This window comes from Ranitomeya variabilis, chromosome 6 (assembly GCF_051348905.1).
Source record: "Ranitomeya variabilis isolate aRanVar5 chromosome 6, aRanVar5.hap1, whole genome shotgun sequence".
Taxonomy (NCBI): domain Eukaryota; kingdom Metazoa; phylum Chordata; class Amphibia; order Anura; family Dendrobatidae; genus Ranitomeya; species Ranitomeya variabilis.
This window is the reverse complement of record NC_135237.1, coordinates 117,786,492-117,804,641: the sequence shown is the minus strand read 5'-3', so window position 1 is coordinate 117,804,641 and position 18,150 is coordinate 117,786,492. Positions and strand designations below refer to the sequence as shown.

Sequence of the window (18,150 nt, the reverse complement as noted above, 5' to 3'; positions counted from 1 at the left end):
AACAGACTGGCGATGGAAAGATATTGTCTTTTTAAAGGGAATCTGTCAGCCGGTGTTTGCTCTGTAATCTGAGGACAGCATGAGTTAGGGACTGAGACAGATTTCAGGGATGTCGCTTATCAGGCTGTATGCTGTTGTTTCCATACAGTGAAGGTTTTATCACCAGGAGATCATCACTGCCAAGACTAGCTCCCTCATGACCAATCCTCCTCCTAATAAACGGCTTGCTGTCATTATACAATGTACACAGAAAGCTGTGGTGTGAGCGGGGTCAACCCTGCTGCATCTAAAAACTCTGTGTGAGAACGGCTGCACCCAGTAAACTAAGTGATACATCGTTGGATTCTGCTTCTCTTTGCCTACATTAGATGAGGTAAGAAAAACCTGCTGACAGATTCCCCTAAAAGAGCTCCATGTTCATACAAATAGTTTGAGGTGTGAAATCCTGCTGACCGATTCCCTCTATGATTTGCCGTTCAGTGACGATGTACGGTAGTTGTATCCATGTATATGTATGGGCAGGGCTGAGCGCTACCAACTGTTGGGATTATGGCAACGTGCCATTTTCAGGGCCTCTCTTGACTACTGGGTAGTATGTCACATTCTCACAACTGACGTCTCTATTCACAGTGTAGGAAAATGTCTGAGGAGTTGTCCTTCCCTTCCTTCATCAGCAATGATACATGCAGTACTGATAGATTTCCAGCACGAGGCTCAGTTTCTCATCTATTGCTTGTACACCACCTTCTGGTATAGGGGCCGATACATCTGATCTCGGGGTTCGGTAATTTTTATGTAGAGATAATAATTAGGAACTACTCTAATGGGAGAACTCCCTGCAGATCTTTACCACAATAATTTGTGCGTTTGTTACAAAGTGCAGGAATTAAATTGACGGCTCTCTAATGCGACTACATGGGGGGCTGTTGCAGTCGGCATTCTCCGGTGTAGTGGACCCTCCAGATATTGGATTTTTGCTGTTGTTATGTTCCTTTGATCTTTTCTGGGTTCTTGAAAGTTTTATTGCAAATACAAATGGGTACGGTATGTATGTGCATAGAAATCTGCCAAATTAACTACTGGAGATGTTGGCTTGTCTGTGTGAATACTAATGATGAGTCTTTTCTTGAATAACACCCACAAACACCATCTCCTACTTCCCCCAGGAAAGGAGACCATTGAGACAATCTAACAACATGTGTTTGTTCATAGGACTACTGTCTTCGCCACAGTCAATGCCAGGAAATTTAGATGTTGGCAAATCGGCCGAGCTGAAACGGAACGGGACAGGGGGCAGTCAGGAGAACACCACCGTGGACTTCAGCAAGGTACGGTATTTCCATTCCTCACCTCGGGGCCTGGCTGATTGGGTTTTACATGGTCTAAAAATGTCTGAATGTTGGATTGATGTTGATGGCCTCCTCTATGGACTGGCCGTTACACACTGATTTTATAGAGACTGTAAGACATCTGTGCAGTGTAATTACAGTAATAATATGAGGCGTAGGATAATGGCAGGGGCGCTTGCAGAAAGAAATTATGGCATGCTCACCTGGTTACATAAAAAGATGAGCAATCTGGTAAATCTTGTGCATTACTGTATTTAGCTAGTTGCTTTTAGAAAGGGTTCAATTTTGGCAATGGTACGTTGGGTTCCATTTTTTAATATATTTTTTTAACTATTTAGATTGCAATCCCTGAGGATGGTCCTCATCTTGATCTGTGAGGCTGTGTAGCATTACAGACCGACTCTGTATATGCTCTATTGAATCTGCCTTAAGTCTTGGAGAGAGGCAGGGCTTGGCTGTGCTTCCCTGCCCCTAGTCGGAGACCCCCACCATTAAACCTTGAGCATCAAAAGTTTTCTTAAGAGTTACAAAAAACATGCTCTATACATAGATTTTCACACACCAGTCTTCGGGGCAAAGTGTACATCTCTGGGAGTGCGTAATAGTCAGTTCTGAAAATGACTGGAATTAATCTGAAGGCTTGGTACGAAGAGTTATTATATTGATCAGCGTCTGGTGATTGATCAGATGAGCGCATAGAAATGCATCACAGCCTCATACAAATTCTCCAGAGCTTTTCATTGGCGAGTAGGGTATGATATGTAGCGGTCATTTTTACACAACCACACGGCGGCTTAGTATCATATGTTGACGTCATTTTTACACAACCACATGGCAGCTTAGTAATATGTAGCTTTTGTTTTTACACAGCTACACGGCGGCTTAGTAACATATGTAGCGGTCAATTTTACACAACCATCTGGCAGCTTAGTAATGTGTAGCGGTTATTTTTACACAGCTACATGGCGGCTTAGTAACATATGTAGCGGTCATTTTTACACAACCATCTGGCAGCTTAGTAACATGTAGCGGTTATTTTTACACAGCTACATGGCGGCTTAGTAACATATGTAGCAGTCATTTTTACACAACCACCTGGGGGCTTAGTATCATGTAGCGGTTATTTTTACACAGCTACACGGCGGCTTAGTAACATATGTAGCAGTCATTTTTACACAACCACCTGGGGGCTTAGTAACATGTAGCGGTCATTTTTACACAACCATCTGGCAGCTTAGTAACATGTAGCAGTCATTTTTACACAGCTACATGGTGGCTTAGTAACATATGTAGCAGTCATTTTTACACAACCACCTGGGGGCTTAGTAACATGTAGCGGTCATTTTTACACAGCTACATGGTGGCTTAGTAACATATGTAGCTGTCATTTTTACATAACCACATGGCGGCATGGTATCATATGTAGTGGCCAATCTTACACAGCACGTGATGGCGTGGTATCATACTTTTCATATAGATATGTATATAGGTTTGTAGCACATGCTCCATTGTAGCCAGACTGTTTAATAGTCTTGAGGTCCTCATTTTCTGGTGTACTTGTGTAATATTACTGGACTGTTCCCCGATACCATATATGTGATCCTATACCATGAAGTGAAGTAGAATAAATGGTCACAGAACCCATTGCGTGCAGTCGTCTCCATCTATGCAGTGTGATGACTAATGAGCGACATGGTGGTGCTCGCGGTCTGTGGAGCATGGGCTGTGTTAAGCTCGGGGATAATTACACCATTGTCCACCCATATTTTGCCGCATGTGAAAATACACGTTTTCAGTTTCTGGGTTGGCTTATTGTATTGTCCTCGAGCTGACAATACATTTATAATAGTGTTGCTTTTTTTGCTTGGCCCTTTCTTTCTTCCCCTCAACAAGCAGAATTATGACTCCTGGCACTGTAATTGTGGCACCTTTGTAATGGGACGCAAGAGGTCGGCTGTAAGTCTCTGCAGAAAACCATGTCAGTGATTCTTAGTCTACAGTGCAAATCATGTCCCATTGTCTGCTGGCGAAGACTCATTTGTGCTGTAGCCCTGTTATTATACACATATGACAACCCCAATTTGTGTTTCCCAGATTTTTCTTTTTAAACAAACTTAAAACCATGAAATCAATTTGTTCAGTCACATTTTCTTGTGGCAAATTATTAATCTTGGTAAGCATATTGTGTATAATACCAACACTGTGTTTTATTTCTCAGATATTATCATTTTAAGTATTCACTTTCATGTATCGTAAGTGTATTTCTCCATATGTGATCGGTGAGCATGTCTGTCACTGTCTGATCTTTAGTCGTGTGCACTATGAGCGCGCAACTTCTTCATTCTTCTTTATCAAATACAGAATATCCTTATAATTTATCGATTCTAATGTATAAAATAAAAAATACACAGATAATTACAAGCTTCACAATTCAAAGACCTCTAAAACGCTTACGCAAGGTTTACAGTTCACAGATTTGCTCACTTTAAAAATGTACTTTTTGTCTCAAATTCCCACGTATTTTATGTATTGCGTTAGACTTGGGCCATCTTCTTCCCTCCACAGGTAATTGGTGCTAGAACGGAGTCTTATAGCAATCACATTATGTTTTATTATGTTCAGGTTGACATGAACTTCATGAGAAAAATTCCTCCTGGAGCTGAGGCATCAAATGTCTTGGTGGGAGAAGTAGATACTCTGGATCGGCCAATTATTGCCTTTGTCAGGTTGAGTCCAGCGGTTCTCCTGTCTGGTCTAACAGAAGTACCGATCCCAACAAGGTAACTGGTACTTGCTGTCTATTTATACTGTGTGTGTGTGTATGTATATATGTATGTATGTACAGTGCCGGCAAAAAAAATCTCTACACTTGCGCAGCAAAAAAAAACTATACATATAAAATCCACATCATAATTTCACTTTTTAAAAGTGTACACAATGGGGGAGATAATAAAAAACTGTCTAATATTAAAGCTGGCTTTGTTGCAAATATCAACCAGTCAAAGCTCAGTTTTCACTTCTCTGGTAAAGCGAAAGCTGCACTCTGATTGGTTGTTATGTGCAGCTCAGCCAGTTTTGCTATTAAGCAGTCTTTTATTATCTCCCACAATGGGTCGAAAGAAGGTTAAAATGGAAGAGAAATCCCATGCCTTGACTCTGCTCGAGAATGGGGATTCGGTGATTGCTGTAGCTAGAGATCTGGGAGTGTCAAGAGAAGCAATTTATCAACTGAAGCGGTCGGCGGCATCATTGCCTCCTGGGATGGTACCTACAGCAGATGAAGTCAGGCTCTGGCGCACCTAAGAAGACTTCACCAAGGACTGATAAGCTTCTGAAGCGTGAAGTGATGTCACATCCTTCTATAACTGCCGTTGAACTAAAAAACAAGTACCCTATGCTCCTCCAGAACATCGCAACTAGGACAACTTGTCACCGCCTGCAGAAGGACCTGGGTCTACCAAGTTGCCGTGCCGCAAAGAAGCCCCTGCTCACAGCAGCAATGAAGAAGAAAAGGCTTGCTTTTTGTAAGAAATATCAAGATTGGACATCTGAAGAGTGGAAGAAAGTGATGTTTAGTGATGAGAGCACTTTCAGGCTGGTCAGGGGAGACTCAAAGGCTGTGCGTCATCCGAGTACCGTGTCACGGTATGACCCAAAATATACAGTTAAGACTGTTAAACACCCTGACAGTGTGATGGTGTAGGGTGCACATACTTAGTCAGCCTTGCTGAATCCATGCCTAAACGACTACAGATGGTGATAAAATGTAGTGGTGACTTGACAAAATACTAATTGTAATAAAATATCCAAATAAAACACTTGAATATTAAGATTTTGTGGAGATATATATATATATATATATATATATATATATATATATATACTGTATGTACATATGGCTTCAAAGTAGATGCTGTATCCTTGTTTTTTGTTTTTTCTTAAATTAAATTAGTATTTAGACCTTCCGCTGTGCCCCCTGTCTGCAGAGGACACTTATACCCCGCACCTTCCACAGTACTCCCTGACTGCAGAAGACACATATACCCCACACCTTCCACAGTACCCACTGACTGCATAAGACACATATACCCCGCACCTTCCACAGTACCCCCTGACTGCAGAAGACACATATACCCCGCACCTTCCACTGTACCCCCTAACTGCAGAAGACACATATACACCGCACCTTACACAGTGCCCCCTGTCTGCAGAAGACACATATACCCCGCACCTTCCGCTGTGCCACCTGACTGCAGAAGACACATATACCCCGCACCTTCCACAGTACCCCCTGACTGCAGAAGACACATATACACCGCACCTTCCACTGTACCCCCTGACTGCAGAAGACACATATACCCCGCACCTTCCACTGTACCCCCTGAATGCAGAAGACACATATACCCCGCACCTTCCACTGTACCCCCTGAATGCAGAAGACACATATACCCCGCACCTTCCACTGTACCCCCTGACTGCAGAAGACACATATACCCCGCACCTTCCACAGTACCCCCTGACTGCAGAAGACACATATACCCCGCACCTTCCACTGTACCCCCTGACTGCAGAAGACACATATACCCCGCACCTTCCACTGTACCCCCTAACTGCAGAAGACACATATACACCGCACCTTACACAGTGCCCCCTGTCTGCAGAAGACACATATACCCCGCACCTTCCGCTGTGCCACCTGACTGTATACACCGCACCTTCCACTGTGCCACCTGATTGTAGAAGAGATATATACACAGTCGCCCTCACTTTAGAAAATGTATACACCATGCCCCCGAATGTGGAAGAAATAAAGTATATATACACCGTGCCGAATGACTGTAGAATGTAGAAGAGATGTATACACTGTGCTGACCTCACTGTAGAAGGTGTATACACCGCTCCCACCGAATGTAGAAGAAATATATATACACTGTGCCGCCCTCACTGTAGGTGTATACACCGCTCCCACCGAACGTAGAAGAAATATATATACACTGTGCCGCTCCCACCGAATGTAGAAAAAATATATATACACTGTGCCGCCCTCACTGTAGAAGGTGTATACACCGCTCCCACCGAATGTAGAAGAAATATATATACACTGTGCCGACCTCACTGTAGGAGGTGTATACACCGCTCCCACCGAATGTAGAAGAAATATATATACACTGTGCCGACCTCACTGTAGAAGGTGTATACACCGCTCCCACCGAATGTAGAAGAAATATATATACACTGTGCCGACCTCACTGTAGAAGGTGTATACACCGCTCCCACCGAACGTAGAAGAAATATATATACACTGTGCCGACCTCACTGTAGAAGGTGTATACACCGCTCCCACCGAACGTAGAAGAAATATATATACACTGTGCCGCCCTCACTGTAGAAGGTGTATACACCGCTCCCACCGAACGTAGAAGAAATATATATACACTGTGCCGACCTCACTGTAGGAGGTGTATACACCGCTCCCACCGAATGTAGAAGAAATATATATACACTGTGCCGACCTCACTGTAGAAGGTGTATACACCGCTCCCACCGAATGTAGAAGAAATATATATACACTGTGCCGACCTCACTGTAGAAGGTGTATACACCGCTCCCACCGAACGTAGAAGAAATATATATACACTGTGCCGCCCTCACTGTAGAAGGTGTATACACCGCTCCCACCGAACGTAGAAGAAATATATATACACTGTGCCGCCCTCACTGTAGAAGGTGTATACACCGCTCCCACCGAACGTAGAAGAAATATATATACACTGTGCCGACCTCACTGTAGGAGGTGTATACACCGCTCCCACCGAATGTAGAAGAAATATATATACACTGTGCCGCCCTCACTGTAGAAGGTGTATACACCGCTCCCACCGAATGTAGAAGAAATATATATACACTGTGCCGCCCTCACTGTAGAAGTTATACACTGTGCCCCAGAGTTTCACGTACATGTTCTCTCTGTTCACAGAGCATGTACCCATTGTGTTCCATGAGGCCATTCACATGACAGTGCTTTCCTTGTGGACCGTCTAGTCGAGTAAAACTCGCAGACATGTCAGTTTTTTTTTTTTGTTTGTTTTTTTACCGCCATCACTGATCAAAAGTAGGGAATACAAGTCTGTGGATATGCGGTCTGTGATTAACATCAGGAGACGCTTTGTCTTTTTCATGTATAAATAAATCCCTGATTGTAAAAACTCACAAAATGATCAAAAACTGATGTCTCTCGGATCAGGGATCATTTGTTTATGTGAATGAGGCCTTGGGGTGAGAGCGAACTCTCCTGTATTTCCTGTGGGAATCAGATTGGACACTTCCGCCCCAGCGCTGCAGGAATCCGGAGTCCATGTGATGTGAAATCAATTGAGCATTTCACATTTCTAATCTGCGGCTTCCAGTCAAGTGGACTTTATCAGCCGCTGTAATCCATAAATCAATATTTCACAGCCTTTGTCTATGCAAAGTGTCCAAGCAATGAACTAATTAAATCAAAAGCAATTTGTGTTGTGCTCACGTCCGCGGTACAGTAGGGTAGACCTCAGACATTCGCTGAGTAGCACTGAATTCCTGTTTCAATTCACACTGTTTGTTTAATGAGAAGAGAAGTCCTATGAAGTAAACTTGTAATCCTTTTGTTGCCGATGGTACGATGAAGGACTTCCCATTAATCACGGCACGTCCTTTCTAGTGCAATAGTCCGACATGGGCTTATAGGCACAGACTGATCCTGATCTGCTGCAAGTTTTATTTATTCCGTGAGGACAATTGCTAACACACACATTTTCGCCTGTTTTCTGGATGTTCATAAAACACAAAAAAGCAAAACAAGACATGAGTCCTCATTTTTCAGTGTTCTATTTGGTGTTTTGGACTCTGCTAGGGTTGGTGCCGCTGTGCTCGTATATTCCCATATTTGAGGATGAGCACATTTGCAAAGTGGCTCCGAAAAGAAGCACCTTTTGACCTTATTAATAATTTTGTTGTTTACCACTCATTGCCCAAGGAGAGCGGCAACGACTTTTGCCAAGGGGTGGTGGCCGAACATGCTCATTGCTTTCATGCTCTTTCACAGGGAGCTTGCAAGTACTGTTGCCTGGCCGGTGGGAGGGCGCTGTTGCCTGGCCAGTGGGAGCGCGCTGTTGCCTGGCCGGCGGGAAGGCGCTGTTGCCTGGCCGGTGGGAGCGCGCTGTTGCCTGGTCGGCGGGAGCGCACTGTTGCCTGGCCGGCGGGAGCGCGCGGTTGCCTGGCCAGCGGGAGGGCGCTGTTGCCTGGCCGGCGGGAGGGCGCTGTTGCCTGGCCGGCGGGAGCGCGTGGTTGCCTGGCCGGCGGGAGCTCGCTGTTGCCTAGCTGGCTGGAGCGCACCGTTGCCTGCCTGAACTGGCTATAAATAAGGATCAGTACAATACTGAAAAAAAGATGGCACCAGCCTTTTAAATCTTACTTACAAGGGCTTGCTCACATGACCTTTAAAACATCGGATAGCACTCAGCCGTGTTATATCAGGTGGCACTGAGACCAATGTTATATTATGGGGCTGTGCAGATCTAAATTCTGCAAGGGGCTCCAGAAATTGCAACACAAGCCCCCACTCAAGTCTAAGGGTGCAAGTAAAACATGGGACTGCACTCTGATGTCATCAAAGTGCAATCTGCCATCCGTGGACTTAGACAATGGAGAAGGTGGAGAAATTAAGTTCTCCATCTTCTCCTCACCTGTGATGAGATTCTCACGCAAGAAAATCAGATCACAGTAAACTGCCTCTCGGCTCAGACTCTCAGACTTTGAGCTGAACGTCATTAGTATTATGGGTCCGATTCTCTTGCAGAGAAAAACATTGCTTGTGTGACCCCAGCCTGTCTAATTGTTGTGAAGTGCCAACCGTTTCCATTTTATTTACTAATGCTATTTTTTTTTATCAGGTTTCTGTTTGTATTATTGGGTCCAACTGGAAAGGCAGCACAGTACCATGAAATAGGAAGATCCATTGCTACATTAATGACAGATGAAGTAAGTGATTTTTTTATTTTCTTTTTTGTTGCTCTTGAAAGCAAAATCTATGACATGTTTCCCCTGTAGTTTGTGTTTTCTGAGCCCTATCTGCGGAGTCTTCTCCACTTCTCATCTGTTTTCTTCCATTACAGATATTTCACGATGTAGCATACAAGGCGAAAGATAGAAATGATCTTCTCGCAGGGATAGATGAATTTTTAGACCAAGTTACAGTCCTACCTCCGGGAGAGTGGGATCCAACAATTCGCATTGAGCCACCGAAAAGTGTTCCTTCTCAGGTAAGATCACATAGGACTATGAAGACGGGTAGAAGTGTCCTTAATGTGCCCAAATCCTCTTATCTGACTCTAGACTATGGGGCCGAGTCCAATGGGGCATGCTGCCATCTGTCCATGTTGGAACTGTTGTGGATCCGAGTGTTGTCCTTGTATATGGTCTTCTGAGTTTGGCCTCAATTGGTCATAGCTTAAAAAAACCTTTTCAAGGCTTTTTTTTTTTTTTTTTGCTGTTTTGCCTCATTGGCCAGTCCTCATAAAAAAGTCATTTTTCTAATGACACATTCAGGTTGCTGTGATTCCCAGTTTCTTCCTCTTATATAATTTTTTTGGTCCATCTTCATATTTTTTCTATGAGGTCCAGTTAAAACCTTTCTCTGTACTCAATCAGGAAAAGCGAAAGATCCCAACTATACCAAACGGTTCCACCCCAACAGGTGAGACGATGAAGGAGGAGCAGCATCATGCTGGCCCCGAGCTTCAGAGAACGGGAAGGTGTGTACCTAGAACTTGCTCTTTTTCTGTATTTATATCACCGCTGAATGATATTTCTTTCATAGTGTGAGGAGTTAATATCTTATGGATTTCTCAATTAAGTGCTGATGATTCTGAGCCTTTTCTTTGATGGCAGCCTTCATTGAGAAACCCCATAGGATTTTTATAGTGACATTATTAGGCAAATATATTAAAAAAAGGAAGCAGTGAAACTATTTCAACAAAGTGCAATATATAAAGTATGTTGATTTTATATAACTTGTGCCTATTTAATTCAGCACTAAATTTACACAGAATTTCCCCCTTTTTCCATTCTGCTTTGCCTCTGCTGATATTACATCAGATAGGTTGTCTTACAGAATTGGAACGCCAGCAGGGCCGGTTTTAGACAAAGTGGGGCCCTGGGCAAAAAATTAAAGTGGGGCCCCAAAGGCTGACATATTGCACCATCCCACAGAAACATTTTGGTTGTATTTACAAGTGCTGAGTTCAGGTCGCTAAACGAGCGATCAACAATACTGAAGTCGTTTGACTCTTACGCCCAAGTTTCTTTACTCCGGCTGAGGAAGAATGATGGGCACAGATAGTCCTCGATACAGTATAATAGAGGTCCCATATAGTATAATGCACGGTCCTTGATAGAGTATAATGCTGCCCCCTTCATACAGTATACCACACACACACACACACACACACACACACACACACACACACACACACACACACACACACACACACACACTCTATACTGTCGGGCCCCTCTTACTCACGGCCCCATAGCAACCGCGCGGTGTGCCACTATTAGCGGCATGCCACTGGCTGGGGGCCCTTGGAGGAGTCAGGGCTTTAGGCAGCTGCCTGGTCTGCCTGCCCCTAACATCGGCAAGGACCCGAAACAAGTGCAGTCTAACTTTAAGGCTGCCGTCACACTAGCAGTATTTGGTCAGTATTTTACATCAGTATTTGTAAGCCAAAACCAGGAGTGGAACAATTAGAGGAAAAGTATAATAGAAACATATGCATCACTTCTGGATTTATCACCCACTCCTGGTTTTGGCTTACAAATACTGATGTAAAATACTGACTAAATACTGGTAGTGTGACGGCAGCCTTAGACTCACTTTTAACATAGAAGGTAATAGTATCCTTTAATTAAAGGGCAAATTCGAAGTATTAGCAGAAGTCACCCAGGTATTGGCGATGGGGTGGAGGCTTAATCATTACAACAAAATTGCACTTGGTGCTTTCATGTGCGGGCAACAGAAGAGTGGAAGAGGATGGTGATGCTTCCTATTGTTAAAAACCAATGTCCCTATTCATTCCACATTTTGATAGCCATCATCTCACCACATGAATACATTAAAAATGCCACAAAAAATGTAGCATTTTAACTAAGAAAAAGAAAAAAAGCAAACTTTAAAAAAGCAAAACCTTTTTAGGTAGCTAAGCATTATAAATTGGTATATGTCCCCTTGACTGATATTGAAATCTGGAAAAAAAAATTGACATCCATATCATAGCCATGGAGAGCAGCTTGTCAGATAAAGACTGACGTTTACTGATTGGCAAATAATGTTACTGGGAAAACGTCATGGGTTGTTTTGATTTTAAAGGGGTGAGTACAATGTACATTATACATGGTGAGAAAGCACCACTGACAGAGCAGGTAATGGCTATTAAAGGGGTTCTGAAGTAAACAAATTATCCCCTACACACAGGATAGGTGATAACTTTTGATCAGTGGGGCTCCTACTGCTGAGACGCGCTTTTGATCAGCGGAACGGGGGGACTTTTAGCCCCTTTAGAATGGATTGGCAAAGTGCAGTCTACATTCTCTATAGGGCAGCAAATCGCTGTGCTGCATTCAACTTTTTACGGCAGCCCCATAAAAATACTCCTCTGTAATGGGGACAAAAGTTCCCCATTGTATAACACTTTAAACTCCATTATAAAGAGGACCTTTCACCAAATTTCTCATGTTGAACTGGACAAACAATGCAATGGTGGCTGCAGAGTGGAATAAAACACGTGCTTTTTTTTTCCTTTTTCACCGCTCCGTTAACAATTCAAAGTATTTACCACCTAATGAGTTCACTTTTAACCTTAAGTAGATGTCATCAGTTAGCGACTCCTAGTGAAGATTCAGGCCGCCTTATAACGAGGATTACAGCACAATGCTGGGACTGGCCGTCGCCTCTCCTGACATGAGTGACCTAGAAATACATGCTGTCACACTCCGGTCTGGAGAGCCGCCGGCCAGTCCGAGCATTGCGATGTGATCCTTGTCCGAGTTATACTGCCCTCTGACTCTACCCATACAAGGAGAAGTACATGCCCCTAGTGAAAACTATCTGATTACACCCACTTAAGTTAACTCCTTAGGTGCGAAATACTTTGATTGCTAATATCTCCACAACAAACAGTTGAAATAAAAAAAATAAAAACAGTTTTATTCCACTCTGCAGCCACCATTACATCGTGTGTCCAGCTCAACATGAAAAATGTAGTGAAAGGTCCCCTTGAGCTATAGTCAAAACGCATTTAGTCACTACATATTCTCCGTTAGATAATGTAAAAAGTTGATTACAACATAAGAATATTGTGTCTTCTGGTAGAACAGAAAACGTAACCATTTCCTTACATAACGTAATTATTTGAATGGCTTCTAAAACAAATGAAATCTGTAGCATAGTTTCACATCCGATCCAACACACATTGCAGCATGCATTAAAATGTACACACATCTCGCCTCCCCCACCACCACCACATTTGAACAAAAATTCGTAAAACCCCATTTGCGAGCACTGTACTGTGCAGCAGGTGTGTAAGGCCGAATGTCCCCCTCATCGTAATGGTATTGGAGAAAGTGTAGAAGAAGAAGTCCTATGTAAACGATGTACATTAACTGACCACAATTAGTTTCTTAATACACTCCTCAACATTGAAATAGTAACCCCAACACTGAAAATTTTTGTAGAATTATTGAAATCATGGGATCGATGGACATCTTCATCATATACAAATGATCACAATATCTCGATATATTCAGTATTGCATATGAGTGCCGACATGAGCTTAACAAATACACGCACTTGCACACCTTGGCTGCTATCAGTGAGGTTATTAATGGTTGTCCGAGGAATGTTCTGACTCGTTGAATTTACTTGAGCATGCAGATCATCAAGATCCACTACTGGCTGCTTCCATTGCTGTTTCCAACCAATGATGTCCAAGATGTGCTCGTTTGGAGACTTGCCTGGAGACGCTGCAGACTGCATGTTTGGGCCATGCAGGCTGCTCACAGTAGCACCAGTAACATGTGGACTGATCTCGTCTTCTGGGACGCTTTGGAGAAAAGAACATACCACTGGTTTTATCACCAAATCAATGGAAAAGCCGTGCTGTTGGCATCCCCGGAATGAAAACTAGAGAATGTTGGCTATCACCCCACACCTTAGTCCTTGAGGTAGGATCGGTGTGAAGTTCCCTCGTGAATGCCTCTTCTTGGCATTGCCCACATGGTCTCCAGATGGAGACTGGAGGCTGAAATGATGCAATGGGACAATGCCGTAAAGAGACCAGTACTAAGGAACATCACACCGGCCCTACTCTCGGGATCATGGTGTGGGATTGCATAATGTACTGTATCCAGACCCCTCTAGTCTTATATTGATTTGTTTTAGGAACCAGTAGTACGATCATTTCTCCAACCTGTCCCAGGAGGTGGTTTTCAACACTGACATCAGGCTGCATGTTGCTGGTGCTCCTGAGAGCAGCCTGCATGGCGTAAATGTGCTACCATGACAATTGTACAGAGAGCTGCCAGCTGTAGATCTCTTGATGTGCCCAACTGCATTCAGCGTCGTAGATCATTTCCCAGACAACCATTAATATCCTCATTGACCGCAGCCAAGGCTGTAAATGGAGGGATTTCTGTGGATGGCACTCATACTAGATACTTAACATTTTAATAAACATCACAATTTATTGTTTCCATGTATTCATTGTTTGCATATTGTCACCATGTCTATTGATCCTGTGATTTCCATAACGCCATGACCTTTCTTTGTTGGTGTTGCAGTTTCGATATTGAGTATGTAAATCTATCAATTCTGGTTTAATGTCTCATTAACTCTTATGCTTAAAAGAATGCCTGACTTTTCCCATTAACATGCTGATATTTTTATGACTTTGTTGCATTTTGTTACTGAATAGCTTTCATGATACTCCTTTGTAAGTACGGCATATCATATGTTAATGTATAATTATTCCATGTTGTATATACTTTCCTTTTTGCAGTCAGTATAGTAAATGGGAACACGGTGGCTTTTGCCCGTTGTAAATACAGTGACATCCCAAACATAATAAACTAATGGTTTAGAATGAGGAAAGCAAGCAAGACTTCTGGAGAGGTGTACCCATATTAAAGATTATATTGTCGGCCCCCATGGGAAAACTAGTCTCCTGGACAGGGTTATGATTAGTGATGAGTGAACGTTCTCGGATAAGGTGTTATCTGAGCATGCACTTGTGGTAACCGAGTGTCTTCGGCGTGCTCGAAAAATATGTTTGAGTCCCTGCGGCTGCATGTCCCATGGCTATTCAACAGCTCCAACACATGCAGGGATTACCTCTTTACAGCAGCGGGAAGTCGACCATATTTTTCGAGCACGATGAAGACATTCGATAAGTACACGAGCATAACACCTTATCCCAGCGCGTTCGCTCATCACTAGTTGTGATGACTGGGAACTTCACTTGAGATATACTCTGTTCTTGCATCTCATGTCATCGTCTCCTTGTGTGCGTTGCATTGAGCATGGCTTTGGGTGCACGGTTTTGGTTGGTACACGTAAACCTTGTAATTCATACCCAAGATTGAGTATCTCCTGAGTGGAAGTTGCACTGGTCTTCTGACCCTGGTTGCTCATTGGCATTCAGGGTGCCGTTCATATCTTTCATATGGGTAGACATCTCTTGTATTAATAAGGAAAGCAGAACAGTAACTAAGCAAGTAGTTAGACTCCTGCAGTGTACAGTTTGACAAGTTTCATCTCACCTATTTAGGCTTTTTGGTGGTTTGATGCTTGACATCAAAAGGAAAGCTCCTTTTTTCTTGAGTGACTTCAAGGATGCATTAAGCCTGCAGTGCCTGGCCTCCGTTCTTTTCCTATACTGTGCCTGTATGTCTCCTGTAATCACTTTTGGAGGTCTTCTGGGAGAAGCCACACAAAACAGAATAGTGAGTACAAAAGAAAGATTGGTAGTGCCCAGGCTTTTATTAGCCCTTCTCAGGAAGGTGTCCTTGTGCATTTGTCTCACGTGTTCATGCTTGATCCAAAGAGTCTACCCCACAGTATTTGACCTTCCCCCTGCTCACAGCTCTGACACACTTTGGGGGAGACCAAGTGAACAGAAGATGCAAGGTTTAAGGTAAAACAGTTTTTTCCCTGACGTCAGAGAGTCCATAAGCAAGAAATGGGGCCACAGCGATCTGCAGAGAGTACTACACCAGGCAAAGTTTTTATTGGTATATCCATTTACAACCAGGTCTTGTATATTTGGTTTAAATAATTGATTTTTAGCCATTTCTGCTCTAACCTATAAGCTAACGTGCACAAGTATTTCCCCCACACAGCTTTTCATTTCAGGTATAAATTATCTACGTACAGTGGACATAGTGATGTACATATGGCCATAATGCAGCCTCGTTTAAGCATCCATATTACATCTGCAACTCTAAACCTCCTATAACGAACTTACATTAGGTCACTATAGAACTATCGTTACATAAGGTCTGTTGTGGTTGTAACAGGGGTGCTATATTTTGACAGTGTTATGGCTGTATCAAAGTGATTTAAAGAGGACCTGTCACTTGCTCAATCAAATAGTTAAACACCTTGTAAACCTTCCTTAGCTCCTCCGATTCTGATTTTTTTTTTTTTTTCCTCTGCGTTGCTTCATTGCAGAGATTTTCACATTTGCTTCATCTGGAGAAAAGTATGTGAAATCTCTGCCTCCAGTACAACTGCAAGAGTTTTCACTGGGGTTTGCTTTTTCACCCTTCCCTCCCAGATGTGGTCTGAGACTGCTAGACCAGCTCTGAGCTGTGGTTTGCAGTGTCTGTGAAGGAGACGTGAAATTGTGTGCCTCCAGAGTAGAAAGAAACGCCCAGTTGAAATGCAAGCAGAGATTTCACATGCTGTGCACCAAAATAAACAAATGTGAATAACTCTTCAATAGAGCAACGCAGAGCAAAACTGGGAAAAAATGACAGAAATAGGGGAGATCAGGGATGTGTAGAAGGTGTTTAACTTAATTTTTAGGAGGAAGTGGCAAGTCTTTAAGCAGTATTTCCACAAAAAAGCAATTTAATCACTTATATTTGTTAAAGATCTAGTCAGAGGTTTCTTCATTTTATAGGTGTTTTTCCCCCAAAGTAACAACTGAAAATGGCTGCCCTTTATAATGGTGAATCCCATGACTTCCCAGACTCTTAGTGGTAAACTTGTAATGCATAATATATACACTATGGAAAACTAGGCCTGTTTCTACAATGAAACCTTGATGACATGGGACATGTCAAGGCAGCCCCTTTTCGAAAGAGGGAACGTATCGGAGTAACTGGTCATTTAACATTATGATGGGAGAGGGTAGAAGGGTTATGCCTCAATAACCTGTCATCACCTAGTGACTGCCTTGCTGACCGCTGGGGGTCCTACACCTTGGACCGCTACCTTTTATCAAGAACTGGGGTCCTAAATCCTCTGTTGAAATGAAACGGCGGCCGAGCATGCACACTGCCACCTTGTTCAAGGTTTGCGAGGCTGAAAGACAGATATGCGCTACACTCTGCTACCTAAAATCGCATGATTATCCACTGCCTCAACAATGGGAGACTCGGGAGCACTGTTCTCGTGATCTGTAGGGGCCCAGCAGTTAGCAATGTATTGCCTATTCTATAGATGATAGATGGGTGTGTTTTTTGTGGAAATGCTCCTTACTTGTTAAGAATGCAGCCACTGCATCACTATACACTGATGTAATAGAATTGTGCTACTTCATGTATGGGATATATACATATATAGATAAAAGTTCACAAATTTGCTCCTCAAAATGTCCTTTATATAGTAGCGCCTAGTGGCGGTCGCTTGCCTTTATGAATAAATGAAATATTGGTTTTATGATAATACAGTTTGCTTTTCAAGCTTTTGATTAAGAAGGCAAGAAGGTAAACTGCGCATAATTGCTGACTAAGTAATCTATTGTATAAGCTTGCTGTCAGTACAGGGACACACAGTAAGAAGATGAACCCACGGGTTTATAAATGCATTTTCTTGGTCTGATAAGAGTCAATAACGTATTTGAAAAAATAACGTTCTTTCTATATTAGAGGCATTGGGTATTATTAATTGTTATTGTGATTATTATTATTTTTTTTTTTCTGATTTGTAGTTCACAAACTAAATATTTGTCTTGTTTTCAGGTTGTAACATGTTGTAAACATTTTTTTTCTCTGTGTTGCTCTTGTGTGTTAGGCTTTTACTATACACGCAAACCTAAAATGATCGATTTATTTTTTTTCTTTATTTTTTCTCAGAGTGCAATAGAGTCTCTTTTTGGAGCATCGTTGACGGGCATTGCCTATTCTCTCTTTGCCGGGCAACCTCTGACGATATTGGGGAGCACAGGACCCGTCTTGGTGTTTGAAAAGATCCTGTTTAAATTCTGCAAGTAAGTATAATTCAGCGCTCGAAGACGTGTCCTTCACCGACCAGTTTTGTGGCTTTTTTTGAATTTTTTTTTTTTGTCTAAATCACAGTTGTACAGTTGTTAACTCGCTTAACTTTGAATTCAGGTTTTGCAGGAAAATTCCCAATTGATAGTTTAAAAAAAAAGGAGGATGTGTCACACAGTACCTAGATAAGCAAGAGGATCTGACTTGTAGAAACCTTTGTGTGAACCGTATGAGCCAAAAAATAGTTTTTCTAAATTAACAAAAGTAAAAATGC

The 18,150-nt window shown here is 42.6% G+C and overlaps 1 protein-coding gene across 8 annotated transcripts in view; it reads left to right on the top strand.

The window, feature by feature from the left end:
- The window catches only part of SLC4A7 (solute carrier family 4 member 7), a 136,445-nt gene that overhangs the window by 100,191 nt on the left and 18,104 nt on the right, over window positions 1-18,150 (top strand). For 4 of the 8 annotated variants that reach the window (XM_077268936.1, XM_077268937.1, XM_077268941.1 and 1 more), the window contains 8 exons: window positions 1,213-1,328; window positions 3,246-3,305; window positions 3,972-4,129; window positions 9,278-9,365; window positions 9,500-9,646; window positions 10,035-10,138; window positions 15,206-15,380; window positions 17,739-17,872. In XM_077268936.1, the coding sequence (XP_077125051.1) occupies window positions 1,213-1,328; window positions 3,246-3,305; window positions 3,972-4,129; window positions 9,278-9,365; window positions 9,500-9,646; window positions 10,035-10,138; window positions 15,206-15,380; window positions 17,739-17,872 (982 nt within the window). The remainder of the gene's footprint in view (window positions 1-1,212; window positions 1,329-3,245; window positions 3,306-3,971; window positions 4,130-9,277; window positions 9,366-9,499; window positions 9,647-10,034; window positions 10,139-15,205; window positions 15,381-17,738; window positions 17,873-18,150) is intronic. The other 4 variants (XM_077268939.1, XM_077268940.1, XM_077268943.1 and 1 more) reach the window with 1 other exon arrangement.